The 18809-nt window shown below is 46.2% G+C and overlaps 1 protein-coding gene across 1 annotated transcript in view; it reads left to right on the top strand.

Moving 5' to 3' along the window:
• The window catches only part of fgf11a (fibroblast growth factor 11a), a 116862-nt gene that overhangs the window by 72030 nt on the left and 26023 nt on the right, over positions 1 to 18809 (top strand). The window contains exon 4 of the mRNA XM_029760247.1: positions 6886 to 6989. Within this exon, the coding sequence (XP_029616107.1) occupies positions 6886 to 6989 (104 nt within the window). The remainder of the gene's footprint in view (positions 1 to 6885; positions 6990 to 18809) is intronic.

The raw sequence follows: 18809 nt of genomic DNA, 5'->3' as shown, positions 1-18809 counted from the left end.
AGGCTCCCAGAACGTTAAGGCAGATGCATTGTCCCGGCTTTATGACACAGAGGAGCGGCCCATGGATCCCACTTCCATACTCCCTGCCTCTTGCCTGGTGGCGCCGTTAGTGTGGGAGCTGGACGCGGACATTGAGCAGGCGTTACGTGCAGAGCCCGCTCCCCTCCAGTGTCCAGCTGGGCGTCTGTACGTTCCGTCTGCTGTCCGCGACCGGCTGATCTATTGGGCCCACACGTCACCCTCCTCTGGTCATCCTGGGATCAGTCGGACGGTGCGCTGTCTTAGTGGGAAGTACTTTGGCCAAGGATGTGAGGGTTTATGTTTCCTCCTGCTCGGTGTGCGCCCAGTGTAAGGCTTCTAGGCACCTGCCCAGAGGTAAGTTACAACCCTTACCCGTTCCACAATGGCCGTGGTCACACCTGTTGGTAGATTTCCTGACCAATCTTCCTCCTTCACAGGGTAACACCACGATCCTGGTCGTTGTGGATAGTTTTTCTAAGTCCTGTTGTCTCTTCCCTTTGCCCGGTGTCCCTACGGCCCTACAGACTGCGGAGGCCCTGTTTACACACGTCTTCCAGTTTTCAACCCGAGAATAACGGGCAGGTGGAGAGAGTTAACCAGGATGTGGGTAGTTTTCTGAGGTCTTGTTGCCAGGACCGGCCGTGGGAGAAGCAGCGTTCATGCCCTGGGCAGAGATGGCCCAGAACTCGCTCCACCATTCCTCCACTAACCTCTCTCCCTTCCAGTGTGTATTGGGGTATCAGCCTTGGCATCAGAGTCAGACCGAGGCTCCTGCGGTGGACGACTGGTTCCGGTGCGCATAGGAAAGAAGTTGGCACAGACCGTCACCGTAGTGAGGCTCCGGTGTTCGCATCGGGGACCGGGTCTGGCTCTCGACCCAAAACCTGCCCCTCCGCCTGCCCTGTCGGAAGCTGGGTCCGTGGTTTGTGGGGCCATTTAAAGTCCTGAGGAGAGTGAACAAGGTTTGTTATAGGTTACAGCTTCCCCCCGATTACCGTATTAACCCCTCGTTCCATGTGTCTCTCCTCAGGCCGGTGGTGGCTGGCCCGCTACAGGAGTCTGAGGTGCGGGAGGTTCCTCCGCCCCCTCTGGACATCGAGGGGGCCCCGGCGTACTCCGTTCGTTCCATACTGGATTCGAGACGTCGGTCGAGGGTCCTTCAGTACCTCGTGGACTGGGAGGGGTATGGTCCAGAGGAGAGATGCTGGGTTCCGGTGGAGGACGTGTTGGATCCTTCAATGCTGCAAGAGTTCCACCGTCTCCATCTGGATTGCCCTGCACCTCGCCCTCCAGGTCGTCCCCGAGGTCGGTGTCGACGCGCCGGGGGGAGCTACTGTCACGCCTTCCGCCGAAGTTGGTCCCTCTCCTTGTTCGGGCAGTGTTTGGAGGTCGACGTCACCGACCTTCTAGCCATCGCTGATCCGTTTTTCATTTTCCATTGGTTTTGTCTTGTCTTACATCACACCTGGTTCCAATCGCATCAATTACATGTTGTGTATTTAACCCTCTGTTTCCTCTCATGTCCTTGTCGGTGATTGTTTGTTTGTTTGTTTGTATGTGATGTGTAAGTTATGTTCTGGTGCGCAAAGGGATTTGTACCCACTTTTATTATTTTGTGTCTTTTGGTTTTCAGAGTTTTGTGAGCACTTATTAAACGACTCTGTTTATACTAAGTTCGTTCTCCTGCGCCTGACTTCCCTGCCACCAGCACACACCCATTACAGTTATGTTTGGGGCAAATCCCCCAAAACACATCACTGAGTACCATTCTTCATATTTTCAAGCATTGTGGTGGCTGCATCATGTTACAGGTATGCTTGTCATCTGCAAGTTTCAGGGAGTTGTTTAGGATAAAATGAAATGGTGTAGCTAAGCACAGGCAAAATTCTAGAGGAAAACCTGGTTCAGTCTGCTTACCAACAAACACTGGGATACAAATTCACATTTCAGCAGGACTATAACCTAAAAGAAAACGCCAATATACACCGGAGTTGCTTACCAAGACGACATTGAATGTTCCTGAGTGGCCTAGTTAAAGTTTTGACTTAAATCAGCTTGAAAAACTATGGCAAAACTTGAAAATGTTTGTTTAACAATGATCAACAGCCAACTTGACAATCCAGGTGTGCAAAGCTCTTAGAGACTTACCCAGACCACTGCCAAAGATGATTCTAACATGTATTGACTAAGGGGGTTGAATACTTTGAATACTATCAAATCAAGATACTTTTGTATTTATTGTGTATGTGAACACCCCTTCAAATGAGTGGATATGGCTATTTCAGCCACACCCGTTGCTGACAGGTGTATAAAATCAAGTACACAGCCATGCAATCTCCATAGACAAACATTGGCAGTAGAATGGCTTTACTGAAGGGCTCAGTGACTTTCAACGTGGCACCGTCATTGGATGCCACCTTTCCAACAAGTCAGTTTGTCAAATTTCTGCCCTGCTCGAGCTGCCCCAGTCAACAGTAAGTGCTGTTATTTTGAAGTGGAAACGTCTAGGAGCAACGGCTCAGCGGCGAAATGGTAGGCCACACAAGCTCACAGAACAGGACCGCAAAGTGCTGAAGCGCATAAAAATCGTCCGTCCTCAGTTACAACATTCACTACCAAGTTCCAAACTGTTCGTTGGGAGCTTCATGAAATGGGTTTCCATGGCCGAGCAGCCGCACACAAGCCTAAGATCACCATGCGCAATGCCAAGCGTCGGCTGGAGTGGTGTAAAGCTTGCAGCTATTGGACTCTGGAGCAGTGGAAATGTGTTATATAGAGTGATTAATCACTATTTTTAATCACTATTCACTATTTGACATTCCGTCGGATGAATCTGGGTTTGGTGGATGCCAGGAGAGCACTACCTGCCCCAATGCACAGTTCCAACTGTAAAGATTGGGGAAAGAGGAATAATGGTCTGGGGCTGTTTTTCATGTTTCGGGCTAGGCGCCTTAGTTCTAGTGAAGGGAAATCTTAACGCTACAGCATACAATGAAATTCTAGACGATTCTGTGCTTCCAACTTTGTGGCAACAGTTTGGGGAAGGCCCTTTCCTGTTTCAGCATGACAATTCCCCCAGGCACAAAGCGAGGTCCATACAAAAATGGTTTGTGAAGATTGGTGTGAAAAAACTTGACTGGCTTGCACATTGCCCTGACCTCAATCCCATCAAACACCTTTGTGATGAATTGGAACACCGTCTGCGAGCCAGGCCTAATTGCCCAACATCAGTGCCGACCTCACTAATGCTTTTGAGGCTGTATGGAAGCAAGTCCCCACAGCAATGTTCCAACATGTAGTGGAATGCCTTCCCAAAAGAGTGGAGGCTGTTATAACAACAAAGGGGGTACCAACTCCATGATAATGCCCATGATTTTCAAATGACATTTTCGAAGAGCAGGTGTCCACATACTTCTGGTCATGTAGTGTATCTTAGTGTTTTATTTTTATTTATTTTTATTTTTTTACAAATGTTAGAATTCTTTATCCAATTTGACATGAGATAATTTTGTCTAGACAGTTGACAAAAATCTATTTTTATCGAACTTTGTAACAACAAAATGTGGAGGGGTCTGAATAATTTCTGAAGGCACTGTAGATATATACACTGCTCAAAAAAATAAAGGGAACACTAAAATAACACATCCTAGATCTGAATGAATGAAATAATCTTATTAAACACTTTTATCTTTACATAGTTGAATGTGCTGACAACAAAATCACACAAAAAGAATCAATGGAATCCAAATTATCAACCCATGGAGGTCTGGATTTGGAGTCACACTCAAAATTAAAGTGGAAAACCACACTACAGGCTGATCCAACTTTGTCCATAAAACAAGTCAAAATGAGGCTCAGTAGTGTGTGTGGCCTCCACGTGCCTGTATGACCTCCCTACAACGCCTGGGCATGCTCCTGATGAGGTGGCAGATGGTCTCCTGAGGGATCTCCTCCCAGACCTGGACTAAAGCATCCGCCAACTCCTGGACAGTCTGTGGTGCAACGTGGCGTTGGTGGATGGAGTGAGACATGATGTCCCAGATGTGCTCAATTGGATTCAGGTCTGGGGAACGGGCGGGCCAGTCCATAGCATCAATGCCTTCCTCTTGCAGGAACTGCTGACACACTCCAGCCACATGAGGTCTAGCATTGTCTTGCATTAGGAGGAACCCAGGGCCAACCGCACCCGCATATGGTCTCACAAGGGGTCTGAGGATCTCATCTCGGTACCTAATGGCAGTCAGGCTACCTCTGGCGAGCACATGGAGGGCTGTGCGGCCCCCCAAAGAAATGCCACCCCACACCATGACTGACCCACCGCCAAACCGGTGATGCTGGAGGATGTTGCAGGCAGCAGAACGTTCTCCACGGTGTCTCCAGACTGTCACGTCTGTCACATGTGCTCAGTGTGAACCTGCTTTCATCTGTGAAGATGTGGCGAATTTGCCAATCTTGGTGTTCTCTGGCAAATGCCAAACGTCCTGCACGGTGTTGGGCTGTAAGCACAACCCCCACCTGTGGACGTCAGGCCCTCATACCACCCTCATGGAGTCTGTTTCTGACCGTTTGAGCAGACACATGCACATTTGTGGCCTGCTGGAGGTCATTTTGCAGGGCTCTGGCAGTGCTCCTCCGGCTCCTCCTTGCACAAAGGCGGAGGTAGCGGTCCTGCTGCTGGGTTGTTGCCCTCCTACGGCCTCCTCCACGTCTCCTGATGTACTGGCCTGTCTCCTGGTAGCGCCTCCATGCTCTGGATACTACGCTGACAGACACAGCAAACCTTCTTGCCACAGCTCGCATTGATGTGCCATCCTGGATGAGCTGCACTACCTGAGCCACTTGTGTGGGTTGTAGACTCCGTCTCATGCTACCACTAGAGTGAAAGCACCGCCAGCATTCAAAAGTGACCAAAACATCAGGCAGGAAGCATAGGAACTGAGAAGTGGTCTGTGGTCTCCACCTGCAGAACCACTCCTTTATTGGGGGTGTCTTGCTTATTGCCTATAATTTCCACCTGTGGTCTATTCCATTTGCACAACAGCATGTGAAATTTATTGCTTCCTAAGTGGACAGTTTGATTTCACAGAATTGTGATTGACTTGGAGTTACATTGTGTTGTTTAAGTGTTCCCTTAATTTTTTTGAGCAGTATATATATATATATATATATTATATATCTACAGTGCCTTCAGAAATTATTCAGACCCCTCCACATTTTGTTGTTACAAAGTATATATACATATATATATATATATATATATATATATATACACACAGAGAGAGAAAGAGAGAGGAGGAAGTGAGCAAACAAAGGTTGGGAGAAATGGTTAAAGAGAGGAGATTGGAGAAAGGAGAGGGAAGGGGAGAGAGAAATTGAGATACAGGTGAGAGAATGGTCAAAATGAGAGAGAAAGGAAGAGAGAGCGAGAGAGCGTGTCTGTCTGTAGCAGTGTCCAGGGTTACAGAGGGTCATAGACTCCATGTGGAGTAGGGGGTACTATATATTCTATATGTGTATGTGGGGTTGTGGGAGTGTGTGAGAGAGAGAGACAGAGAGAGGGACTGTGTGCGCTCTTCTACGTGTCACCTTCTCCGTGGTCTTTAGTGACACCATGTTCATTTGCGAAACGGCCTGGTTGAGATTCAGGGATCGATAGAACAAATAAAAGCAGGGAGAGAGGGGGGGGGGGATACAGAGGACCAGGGCAGCCTGCACTCTTTCATCACCCATCCTATCATCACTCTCTTTCTTTCAGCAAGAAAACTATTAGACTTGTGGTTGCTGTTGTTTTTCCATTTTTAAACTGACTATTAAATGGCCTATTCAAAGCTACTATTCCTGGCTGTTTTTTGGGGGACCTTTAAGGACCTTCAAGGGCAGTCATTGAGGGCTTTGGTTGTCACGGCAGCGGTCGCCGCAATGCTTTCAGGCGTCCGTTTAAAATCTGCATGGCTCCCAGTGTTGTGTAGCCGAGGGGCGTTTTGTCAATATCACTCAAGTTAACATGTTACTTAGCATATCGCCCCCAACACAGTGGGCTTACGGTCAAGACTCTCTGACAACGCACAGACACACTCACACACACAGAATGCTTTTTACATCGACCCAGGTGTGGTGTCTTTATGGAAAACAATGCACATTAAAAAGTTTCAAAATAGAGGAGATGCACTCAACTGCATTAAAAAGACAGAAAACGAAATGAATGTGGTGTTTACAGCGTTGTTAAAGATTCAGTCTGCACATTATTAAGAGGTGTCACTCAGTAATGTATTCCAGAGGCATAAAGCCTTCTGTTCTCTCTCTCCCTCTCATTCTCCTCTCCCTCTTTCCCTCTCCTCTGTCTCCTTTCTCCTTCTATCTCCGTCTATCTCTCTCCCTCTCGCTCCTACCTCAAACAGAAAAAATGTTTTATTGTCAGATACATCGGATAGGTGTAATGAAATGTGTTGTTTTACAGGGTCAACCATGGTAGTAGGGCGGCCCTGAAGCAAATTAGGGCACAATATATTTTTCACCTTGTCGGCTCAGGTATTTGAACCAGCTATCTTTTGGTTACTGGTCCAATGCTCTACCCCTAGGCTACCTGCCGCCCTTTAAATCAAGTCAATCGGGGGGATTTAGTTATTTGTGGCAGAAGGGCATGCTGAAGGAAGAGGCTCTAAAAGCTTGACCGCCCCAGGCGGTCTCTTCCTCTCTTCCTTCTCTCTGACGGATGGAGGGAGGAATGAAATGAAAGGAGGCTCCAATTGTCTTTTTCAAACACTGAGAATGTTTTAGTAAGAAACAACAAGGGCAGATTGCTCTAACACCTCTCTCTCCCTCTCCCCAATCCCTCTATTTCTTGTCCTTGTGTCTGTTTTGCAGTGCAGTTCAACTTGATTCCTGTGGGCCTGAGGATAGTAGCCATCCAGAGCACTAAGACAGGGCTCTACATTGGGATGAACAGCGATGGATACCTCTACACTTCGGTAGGGCAACCAATTACTAATAATGTTATAATGCTATAGATACCACTTCTACTATAGTTATAACATCTCTACTCCTCGGTACGGCAACCTCTTAAGAAGTTATAGCAGCATAGGGACACACCTACTCATTCAAGGGTTTTTCTTTATTTTTACTATTTTCTACATTGTAGAATAATAGTGAAGACATCACAACTATGAAAAAACACATATGGAATCATGTAGTAACCAATAAAGTGTTATTAAACAAATAGAAATATTTTTATATTAGAGATTCTTCAAAGTAGAGACCCTTTGCCCTGATGACAGCTTTGCACACTGTTGGCATTCTCTCAACCAGCTTCATGAGGTAGTCACCTGGAATGCATTTCAATTAACAGGTGTGCCTTGTTAAACGTTCATTTGTGGAATTTCTTTCCTTCTTAATGCGTTTGAGCCAATCAGTTGTGTTGTGACAAGGTAGGGCTGGTATACAGAAGATAGCCCTATTTGGTAAAAGACCAAGTCCATATTATGGCAAGAACAGCTCAAATAAGCAAATAGAAACAACAGTCCATCATTACTTTAAGACATGAAGGTCAGTTAATACGGAAAATTTCAAGAACTTTGAACGTTTCTTCAAGTGCAGTTGCAAAAACCATCAAGTGCTATGATGAAACTGACTCTCACGAGGACCGCCACAGGAATCGAAGACACAGAGTCACATCTGCTGCAGAGAATAAGTTCATTAGAGTTACCAGCAAGTAACAGACACATCTCCATCAACTGTTCAGAGGAGACTGCGTGAATCAGGCCTTCATGGTCAAATTGCTGCAAAGAAACCCTTATTAAAACCTCTCTGGGGTATATGGGACGCGTCCCACCTGCGGGACACACTATTCAACAGCCAGTGAAATAGCAGGGCGGCAAATTCAAAACAACAAAAATTTCATAATTCAGATTTCTCAAACATACAACTATTATATCCCATTTTAAAGATACACTTCTCGTTAATCCAACCACATTGTCCGATTTCAAAAAGGCTTTACGGCGAAAGCATAACATTAGAATATGTTAGGACAGCACCTTGACAAGAAAAACCACACAGCCATTTTCCAAGCAAGGAGAGGCGTCACAAAAAACAGAAATACAGCTAAAATGAATCACGAACCTTTGACGATCTTTATCAGATGACACTCCTAGGACTCAATGTTACACAATACATGTATGTTTTGTTCGATAAAGTTCATATTTATATCCAAAAACCCCATTTTACATTGGTGCGTGATGTTCAGAAAATGTTTTGCCTCCAAAACTTACGGTGAATGAGCACATCAGTTTACAGAAATACTCATCATAAACGTTGATAAAATTTACAACAGTTATTCTAAGAATTATAGATACACTTCACCTTAATGCAACCGCTGTGTCAGATTTCAAAACAGCTTTACGGCAAAAGCACATTGTTCAATATTCTGAGTACAGAGCTCAGCCATCAAAGCAAGCTATACAGTTACCCGCCAAGTTCTGGAGTCAACAAAACTCAGAAACAGTATTATAAATCTTCACTTACCTTTGCTGATCTTTGTCGGAATGCACTCCCAGGACTCCCACAAGAAATGTTCGTTTTGTTCGATAAAGTCCATCATTTATGTCCAAATACCTCCGTTTTGTTCGCGTGTTCAGATCACTATTCCAAGGCACAATGCCCGAGCGCAAAACCCTACATGAAAAGTCAAAAAGTTCCATTATCGTTGGTAGAAACATGTCAAACGATGTTTACAATCAATCCTTAGGGTCTTTATATCATAAATCTTCAATAATATTCCAACCGGACAATAGCGTATTCATTACAGAGGAAAAAGAAGGAACGGAGGGCCTGCGTGACTGCGCAGTAAACAACTCATTGGCCTCAGGCAGTCCACTTGTTGAATCCCCTCTTATTCTCTCCCCAGTCACAGTAGAAGCATCTAGTGGAAGCCTTAGGAAGTGCAAAATGAACCCTAAGTCACTGTATACTGTATAGGCAATCACTTGAAAAACTACAAACCTCAGATTTCCACACTTCCTGGTTGGATTTTCTCAGGTTTCTGCCTGCCATATGAGTTCTGTTATACTCACAGACATCATTCAAACAGTTTTAGAAACTTCAGAGTGTTTCTATCCAAATCTACTAATAATATGCATATCCTACCTTCTGAGCCTGAGTAGCAGGCAGTTTACTACGGGCACGCCTTTCTTCCGGACGTCAAAACACTGTCCCCTACCCTAGAGAAGTTAATTAAAGGACACCAATAACAAGAAGAGACTTGCTTGGGCCAAGAAACATGAGCAATGGACATTAGACCGGTGAAATGATAAGGCCAAATTTGAGATTTTTGGTTGTAACCGCCATGTCTTTGTGAGATACAGAGTATCTCTATGGATAAGAGCGTCTGCTAAATGACTTAAATGTTAAATGTATCTGATCTCCGCATGTGTGGTTCCCACCGTGAAGCATGGAGGAGGAGGTGTGATGGTGTGGGGGTGCTGTTGACACTGTCAGTCATTTATTTAGAATTCAAGGCACACTTAACCAGCATGGCTACCACAGCATTCTGCAGTGATACGCCATCCCATCTGGTTTGCGCTTAGTGGGACTATCCTTGGAAGTGAAGGAGTGAAGGAAAAGCAGCCAACAAGTGCTCAGCATATGTGGGAACTCCTTCAAGACTGTTGGAAACACATTCCTCATGAAGCTGGTTGAGAGAATGCCAAGAGTGTGCAAAGCAGTCATTAAGGCAAATGGTGTACCTCAATAACAGTCTACACATTATCACCTTTTCAGTTTTTATAGCAGTGTGTACAACTGTCTCCCCTGTAACTATTTCCCAGCTTGTTGATGTAAATCAGAATGTGTTCTCAGTCAACTTACCTGGTAAAATAAGGGTTCAATAAAAAATACTGTCAGACCCACAGAGATGATGCAGTACCTGATGAGAGAAAAATAGTTGATTGAATGTTTATTATCTCTATGGAACTGTGTTTAACAGTCATTGATAGAGTTTTCAGTGTCACTACAAATCTGACAGTCTAATGCACGGTGCTGTCTGCGTCCAAAATGGCACCCTATTCCCGATCGAATGCACTTTTTACCAGGGCCTATAAGGTACTCTATAGAAAATTGGGTGCCATTTGGGCCGATCAACAGTGTACTGGTCCACAGCTCTTTAACAGGGGTATTTCACCTTGATCTGGGAGAGTGGAGAGGGAAGGTAAAAAGAGAGATGCTCCCATCTAGTCTGCTGTGAAGTAAATAAAGTGTGCAAGTTTCTATTTGAAGTAGATCTGTGCTTTCACTTCAAAGTCGGCATACTGCCTGCCTACTGCCTGCCAACTGCCTGCTTACTGCCTGCCTACTGCAGGAGCTGGGGTATAGAGAGGATTGGTGTGAAGTTTTTAAACACCTTGCCTTTCCAGCAGATCAATCTACACACACACTTTGATACACACCTTCACCCCCCCCCCCCCCCCCCCCCCCCCCCCACACACACACACAGCTGTAGAGGATATACTACCCAGGCATTCTCCGGACAGAAGAAAGGTGACCTATTTTCACAGGGGAAAGAACCACAAAAGAGAGAGAGAGAGAAAATCCCTTTGAAGAGAGGAGACAAGAGGGAGCTGCTTTTTTTGGTCTTTTTCCACAGTGTGAAGGTAGGCTCACCTCAAATTACCTGAACACTAGCTGCTGCTGTGGCAGTTTCTCACACAAAACCCACACACATTCACTACACTCACACACACATATACACACACACACACACACACACACACACACACACACACACACACACACACACACACACACACACACACACACACACACCTCCAAGTGACTCAGAGGACTGAAAGCATCAGAACAAGGGAAGGTGGTAGGGACTATAGCGCTTTAACACACAAAAATAAATAATATCCCAATGCCCCAGGGCAGTGATAGGGGACATTGCCCTGTGTAGGGTACTGTCTTTCGGATGGGCTGTTAATTGTGTGTCCTGACTCTCTATGGTAACTAAAAATCCAATGGCACTTATCGTAAGAGTAGGGGTGTTAACCCCGGGGTCCTGGCTAAATTCCCAAACTGGCCCTCATACCATATAAAACTGTCACCAGGTTGTCATGGTAACGATATGATATCATGCAGTGACACTTTAGAACCTTAACTATTCTTCATAAGGCCAATATACACCGAGTGTACAAAACATAAGGAACACTTGCTCTTTCCATGAATCCAGGTGAAAGCTATGATCCCTTATTGATGTCTCTTGTTAAATACACTTCAATCAGTGTAAACGATGGGGAGGAGGACCGGATACAGAAGGATTTTTAAGCCTTTAGATAATTGAGACATGGATTATGTACAGTATGTGTGTGCCATTCAGAGGATGAATGGGAAAGACAAAATATTTAAGTGCCTTTGAACGGGGTATGGTAGTAGGTGCCAGGCGCACCGGTTTGAGAGTGTCAAGAACTGCAATGCTGCTGGGTTTTTCATGGTGCACAGTTTCCCGTGTGTATCAAGAACGGTCCACCACCCAAAGAACATCCATCCAACTTCACATAACTGTGGGAAGCATTGCTGTCAACATGGGCCAGCATCCAACAACAAGTTGTAGAGTCCATGCCCTGACAAATTCATGCGGTTCTGAGGGCAAAAGGGGGCGCAACTCAATATTAAGAAGGTGTTCCTAATGTTTGGTACACTCAGTGTAAATACCATTCCAAGCTTAAAGATGGAATCCTTAATGGTGAAACTGCCACATCCATTTCTGATATTACAACAACAAAGAAGTTACTGCAAACAACGACTACAGTTTTTCCCCCTCGGACATCATTGCATGTGCCGCATACAGCAATATTAGTCTCAAAAAGACAGTCTGCCATCAAATTTGAGAGTAGTAATGAAAAGCTCCACTAGCCTGTTGGAGAGGATTAGTGTACAGTGCAGTATCTTAATTTGATGAACCTGTTGTTGCAGGAATTTGCAAACTATTAGGTTTAAAAAGGCTTCTAAAGTTTGTAATTTCCACTTCAACATTTCAGACTTGATTCACCCTAATGAAAAATGTATATCCATTATATATCCATTAATTTTAATCCACATAATAATTCACATTTCCTGTTGCTACAGGATTATTTTCCTGCTGTGTGAAACTGGGTCAAATTAAGATACGGCATCTGTAACATGTCTCACATCAGAAAGGTGTACAAGTTCAAAGTGAGTTAGGAAGGCGTTGATAGCCATAACTTTGGCAAGGAATATAGAAGGTAGTAGGCTGAATACAGAGCATACCGCGCTGGGATTGCGTGTGTGGTTTTAAACAATTGATGTAGTCGTGGGGATAATTTAAGAATAGTCAATAACACACACACACATGCACACACACACAACTGGTCCAGTAGTCTCTCAGCATTAATCATTAATGTGTCCCTATGGCAGACAAAGCCCCAACACACTGTCATTATGTTCTCCTCCGAGGCCACACACACACCTCTCCTCTCCCCCACTCTTGTCTCCTTTAGCTAGAGAACACACTCTCTCTGCAGGAAGGCAAGTCAGGATCTGAGGATGTAAACAAGGATATAATTGAAAGAAGAGAGCTTTCTGAGCAGAAAGTCTCTCTCAGCAGATCAGAGAAGTTAAATCATCCCACTTCAGACCTACTGCTGGTATTTTAGGATCACTCAACTAGCACTCAAGAGAGAGAGAGAGAGAGAGAGAGAGAGAGAGAGAGAGAGAGAGAGAGAGAGAGAGAGAGAGAGAGAGAGAGAGAGAGAGAGAGAGAGAGTAAATAGGTTCAGCTCAGTCAATGTCAAGAAATTAAAGTGGTGTCTTGAAAAAGTTCTAACAATACACTGTGGATCACTGTCCTGTAAAGAACTTCCTAGCCTTAAAGTTTATGTGTGTAACAGTATTGCTTCTGTCCTTCTCCTCGCACAGACCTGGGCTTGAACCAGAGACCCTCCCCACACATCGACAACAGTCGCCCTCAAAGCATTGTTACCTATCGCTCCAGAAAAACCGAGGCCTTTGCAGAGCAAAGGAAAAAACTATTTAAAGGCCTCAGAGCGAGTGACGTCCCCAATTGAAATGCCACTAGTGCGCAAAGCTGACTAGCTAGCCGTTTCACACCGGTTAGACTTGCGTGTGTCTGCCTGCCTGCCTGCCTCACTGTGTGTGTGACTGGTGGCATGGTACAGTACAGGACTGGACTGGATTCCTGGTGGCATGAAATAGTACAGGACTGGTTCCCTGGTGGCATGGTATAGTACAGGTCTGGTTCTCTGGTGGCATGGTATAGTACAGGACTGGTTCCCTGGTGGCATGGTATAGTACAGGACTGGTTCCCTGGTGGCATGGTATAGTACAGGACTGGTTCCCTGGTGGCATGGTATAGTACAGGACTGGTTCCCTGGTGGCATGGTATAGTACAGGACTGATTCCCTGGTGGCATGGTAGAGGACTCGTTCTCTGGTGGCATGGTAAAGTACAGGACTTGTTCCCTGGTGACACGGAATAGTACTGGACTGGTTCTCCGGTGGCATGGTACAGTACAGGGCTGGTTCCCTGGTGGCATGCTATATTAGAGGATTGGACTGGTTCCCTGGTGGCACGGTATAGTGCAGGACTGGTTCCCGGGTATAGAACAGGACTAGTTCCATGGTATACTACCAGACTGGTTCCCTGGTGGCTTGGTGTGGTACAGGACTGGTTCCATTGTTGCATGGTATAGTACAGGACTGGTCCCCTGGGGGCCTGTATAGTATAGCACTGGTTCCCTGCTGGCATGGTACAGTGGGGGAAAAAAGTATTTGATCCCCTGCTGATTTTGTACGTTTGCCCACTGACAAAGAAAGGATCAGTCTATAATTTTAATGGTAGGTTTATTTGAACAGTGAGAGACAGAATAACAACAAAAATATCCAGAAAAAAGCATGTCAGAAATGTTATAAATTGATTTGCATTTTAATGAGGGAAATAAGTATTTGACCCCCTCTCAATCAGAAAGATTTCTGGCTCCCAGGTGTCTTTTATACAGGTAACGAGCTGAGATTAGGAGCACACTCTTAAAGGGAGTGCTCCTAACCGCAGCTTGCTACCTGCAAAAAAAGACACCTGTCCACAGAAGCAATCAATCAGATTCCAAACTCTCCACCATGGCCAAGACCAAAGAGCTCTCCAAGCATGTCAGGGACAAGATTGAAGACCTACACAAGGCTGGAATGGGCTACAAGACCATCGCCAAGCAGCTTGGTGAGAAGGTGACAACATTTGGTGCGATTATTCGCAAATGGAAGAAACACAAAAGAACTGTCAATATCCCTCGGCCTGGGGCTCCATGAAATATCTCACCTCGTGGAGTTGCAATGATCATGAGAACGGTGAGGAATCAGCACAGAACTACACGGGAGGATCTTGTCAATGATCTCAAGGCAGCTGGGACCATAGTCACCAAGAAAACAATTGGTAACACATTACGCCGTGAAGGACTGAACTCCTGCAGCGCCCGCAAGGTCCCCCTGCTCAAGAATACATATACATGCCCATCTGAAGTTTGCCAATGAACATCTGAATGACTCAGAGGACAACTGGTGAAAGTGTTGTGGTCAGATGAGACCAAAATGGAGCTCTTTGACATCAACTCAACTCGCTGTGTTTGGAGGAGGAGGAATGCTGCCTATGACCCCAAGAACACCATCTCCACCGTCAAACATGGAGGTGGAAACATTATGCTTTGGGGGTGTTTTTCTGCTAAGGGGACAGGACAACTTCAACGCATCAAAGGGACAATGGACGGGGCCATGTACCGTCAAATCTTGGGTGAGAACCTCCATCCCTCAGCCAGGGCATTGAAAATGGGTCGTGGATGGGTATTCCAGCATGACAATGACCCAAAGCACACGGCCAAGGCAACAAAGGAGTGGCTCAAGAAGAAGCACATTAAGGTCCTGGAGTGGCCTAGCCAGTCTCCAGACCTTAATCTCATAGAAAATCTGTGGAGGGAGCTGAAGGTTCGAGTTGCTAAACGTCAGCCACGAAACCTTAATGACTTGGAGAAGATCTGAAAAGAGAAGTGGGACAAAATCCCTCCTGAGATGTGTGCAAACCTGGTGGCCAACTACAAGAAACGTCTGACCTCTGATTGCCAAAAAGGGTTTTGCCACCAAGTACTAAGTCATGTTTTGCAGAGGGTTCAAATACTTATTTCCCTCATTAAAATGCAAATCATTTTATAACATTTTTGACATGCGTTTTTCTGGATTTTTTTGTTGTTATTCTGTCTCTCACTGTTCAAATAAACCTACTATTAAAATTATAGACTGATCATTTCTTTGTCAGTGGGCAAACGTACAAAATCAGCAGGGGATCACATACTTTTTTCCCCCAACGTACAGTACAGGACTGTTTCATAGGGGGCATGGTATAGTACAGGACTGGTTCCCTGGTAGCATGGTATAGTACAGGCCTGGTTCCCTGGTTGCATGGTATGGTACAGAACTGGTTCTCTGGTGGCATGGTATAGTACAGGCCTGGTTCCCTGGTTGCATGGTATAGTACAGGACTGGTTCCCTGGTTGCATGGTATAGTACAGGCCTGGTTCCCTGGTTGCATGGTATAGTACAGGACTGCTTATCTGGTGGCATGGTATAGTACAGGACTGGTTCCCTTGTGGCATGGTAGAGGACTCGTTCTCTGGTGGCATGGTATAGTACAGGACTGGTTCCCTGGTGGCATGGTATAGTACAGAACTGGTTCCCTGGTTGCATGGTATAGTACAGGACTGCTTATCTGGTGGCATGGTATAGTACAGGACTGCTTATCTGGTGGCATGGTATAGTACAGGACTGCTTATCTGGTGGCATGGTATAGTACAGGACTGGTTCCCTGGTGGCATGGTATAGTACAGGACTGCTTATCTGGTGGCATGGTATAGTACGGGACTGCTTATCTGGTGGCATGGTATAGTACAGGACTGCTTATCTGGTGGCATGGTATAGTACAGGACTGATTCCCTGGTGACACGGAATAGTACTGGACTGGTTCTCCGGTGGCATGGTATAGTTCAGGACTGGTTCTCTGGTGGCATGGTATAGTAAAGGCCTGGTTCCCTGGTTGCATGGTATGGTACAGAACTGGTTCCCTGGTGGCATGGTATAGTACAGGACTGGTTATCTGGTGGCATGGTATAGTAAAGGACTGGTTCTTCAGTGGCATGGTACAGTACAGGACTGGTTATCTGGTGGCATGGTATAGTTCAGGACTGGTTCTCTGGTGGCATGGTATAGTACGGGCCTGGTTCCCTGGTTGCATGGTATGGTACAGAACTGGTTCCCTGGTGGCATGGTATAGTAAAGGACTGATTATCTGGTGGCATGGTATAGTAAAGGACTGGTTATCTGGTGGCATTGCATAGTACAGGACTGGTTCCATGGTGGCATGGTACAGTACAGGACTGGTTCTTTGGTGGCATGGTATAGTACAGGACTGGTTCTCTGGTGGCATGGTACAGTACAGGACTGGTTCTTTGGTGGCATGGTATAGTACAGGACTGGTTCTTTGGTGGCTTGGTACAGTAAAGGACTGGTTCTCTGGTGGCATGGTATAGTATAGGACTGGTTCTCTAGTAGCATGGTATAGTGCAGGACTGGTTCTTCAGTGGCATGGTACAGTACAGGACTGGTTCTTTGGTGGCATGGTATAGTACAGGACTGGTTCCCTGGTGGCATGGTATAGTACAGGACTGATTCCCTGGTGGCATGGTAGAGGACTCGTTCTCTGGTTGCATGGTATACTACAGGACTGGTTACCTGGTGGCATGGTAGAGGACTCGTTCTCTGGTTGCATGGTATACTACAAGACTGGTTCCCTGGTGGCATGGTACAGTACAGGACTGGTTCCCTGGTGGCATGGTACAGTAAAGGGCTGGTTCCCTGGTGGCATGGTACAGTACAGGACTGGTTCCCTGGTGGCATGGTACAGTACAGGACTGGTTCCCTTGTAGCATGATATAGTTCAGGACTGGTTCTCTGGTGGCATGGAATAGCAAAGTACTGGTTCCCTGGAGGAAAGGTATAGTACGGGCCTGGTTCCCTGGTGGCATGGGATAGTAAAGGAATGGTTCCCTGCTGGCATGATATAGTAAAGGACTGGTTATCTGGTGGCATGGCATAGTACAGGACTGGTTCCCTGGTATAGTACAGGACTGGTTCCCTGGTATAGTACAGGACTGGTTCCCTGGTATAGTACAGGACTGGTTCCCTGGTATAGTACAGGACTGGTTCCCTGGTATACTAACAGACTCGTTCCCTGGTGGCTTGGTATGGTACAGGACTGGTTCCATGGTGGCGTGGTATAGTACAGGACTGGTTCTCTAGTAGCATGGTATAGTACAGGACTGGTTCTTTGGTGGCATGGTATAGTACAGGACTGGTTCTCTGGTGGCATGGTATAGTACAGGACTGGTTATCTGGTACCATGGTATAGTACAGGACTGGTTCTCTGGTGGCATGGTATAGTACAGGACTGGTTCTCTGGTGGCATCGTATAGTATATTACTGGTTCTCTAGTAGCATGGTATAGTGCAGGACTGGTTCTTCAGTGGCATGGTACAGTACAGGACTGGTTCTTTGGTGGCATGGTATAGTACAGGACTGGTTCCCTGGTGGCATGGTATAGTACAGGACTGATTCCCTGGTGGCATGGTAGAGGACTCGTTCTCTGGTTGCATGGTATACTACAGGACTGGTTACCTGGTGGCATGGTAGAGGACTCGTTCTCTGGTTGCATGGTATACTACAAGACTGGTTCCCTGGTGGCATGGTACAGTACAGGACTTGTTCCCTGGTGACACGGAATAGTACTGGACTGGTTCTCCGGTGGCATGGTACAGTACAGGACTGGTTCCCTGGTGGCATGGTACAGTAAAGGGCTGGTTCCCTGGTGGCATGGTACAGTACAGGACTGGTTCCCTGGTGGCATGATATAGTTCAGGACTGGTTCTCTGGTGGCATGGAATAGCAAAGTACTGGTTCCCTGGAGGAAAGGTATAGTACGGGCCTGGTTCCCTGGTGGCATGGGATAGTAAAGGAATGGTTCCCTGCTGGCATGATATAGTAAAGGACTGGTTATCTGGTGGCATGGCATAGTACAGGACTGGTTCCCTGGTATAGTACAGGACTGGTTCCCTGGTATAGTACAGGACTGGTTCCCTGGTATAGTACAGGACTGGTTCCCTGGTATAGTACAGGACTGGTTCCCTGGTATACTAACAGACTCGTTCCCTGGTGGCTTGGTATGGTACAGGACTGGTTCCATGGTGGCGTGGTATAGTACAGGACTGGTTCTCTAGTAGCATGGTATAGTACAGGACTGGTTCTTTGGTGGCATGGTATAGTACAGGACTGGTTCTCTGGTGGCATGGTATAGTACAGGACTGGTTATCTGGTACCATGGTATAGTACAGGACTGGTTCTCTGGTGGCATGGTATAGTACAGGACTGGTTCTCTGGTGGCATCGTATAGTATATTACTGGTTCTCTAGTAGCATGGTATAGTGCAGGACTGGTTCTTCAGTGGCATGGTACAGTACAGGACTGGTTCTTTGGTGGCATGGTATAGTACAGGACTGGTTCCCTGGTGGCATGGTATAGTACAGGACTGATTCCCTGGTGGCATGGTAGAGGACTCGTTCTCTGGTTGCATGGTATACTACAAGACTGGTTCCCTGGTGGCATGGTACAGTACAGGACTGGTTCCCTGGGGGCATGGTACAGTAAAGGGCTGGTTCCCTGGTGGCATGGTAC

The sequence above is a fragment of the Salmo trutta genome, chromosome 8, assembly GCF_901001165.1.
Source record: "Salmo trutta chromosome 8, fSalTru1.1, whole genome shotgun sequence".
NCBI lineage: Eukaryota > Metazoa > Chordata > Actinopteri > Salmoniformes > Salmonidae > Salmo > Salmo trutta.
Note: the sequence above shows the minus strand (reverse complement) of the source record. Positions and strands in the feature narration are given on the sequence as shown.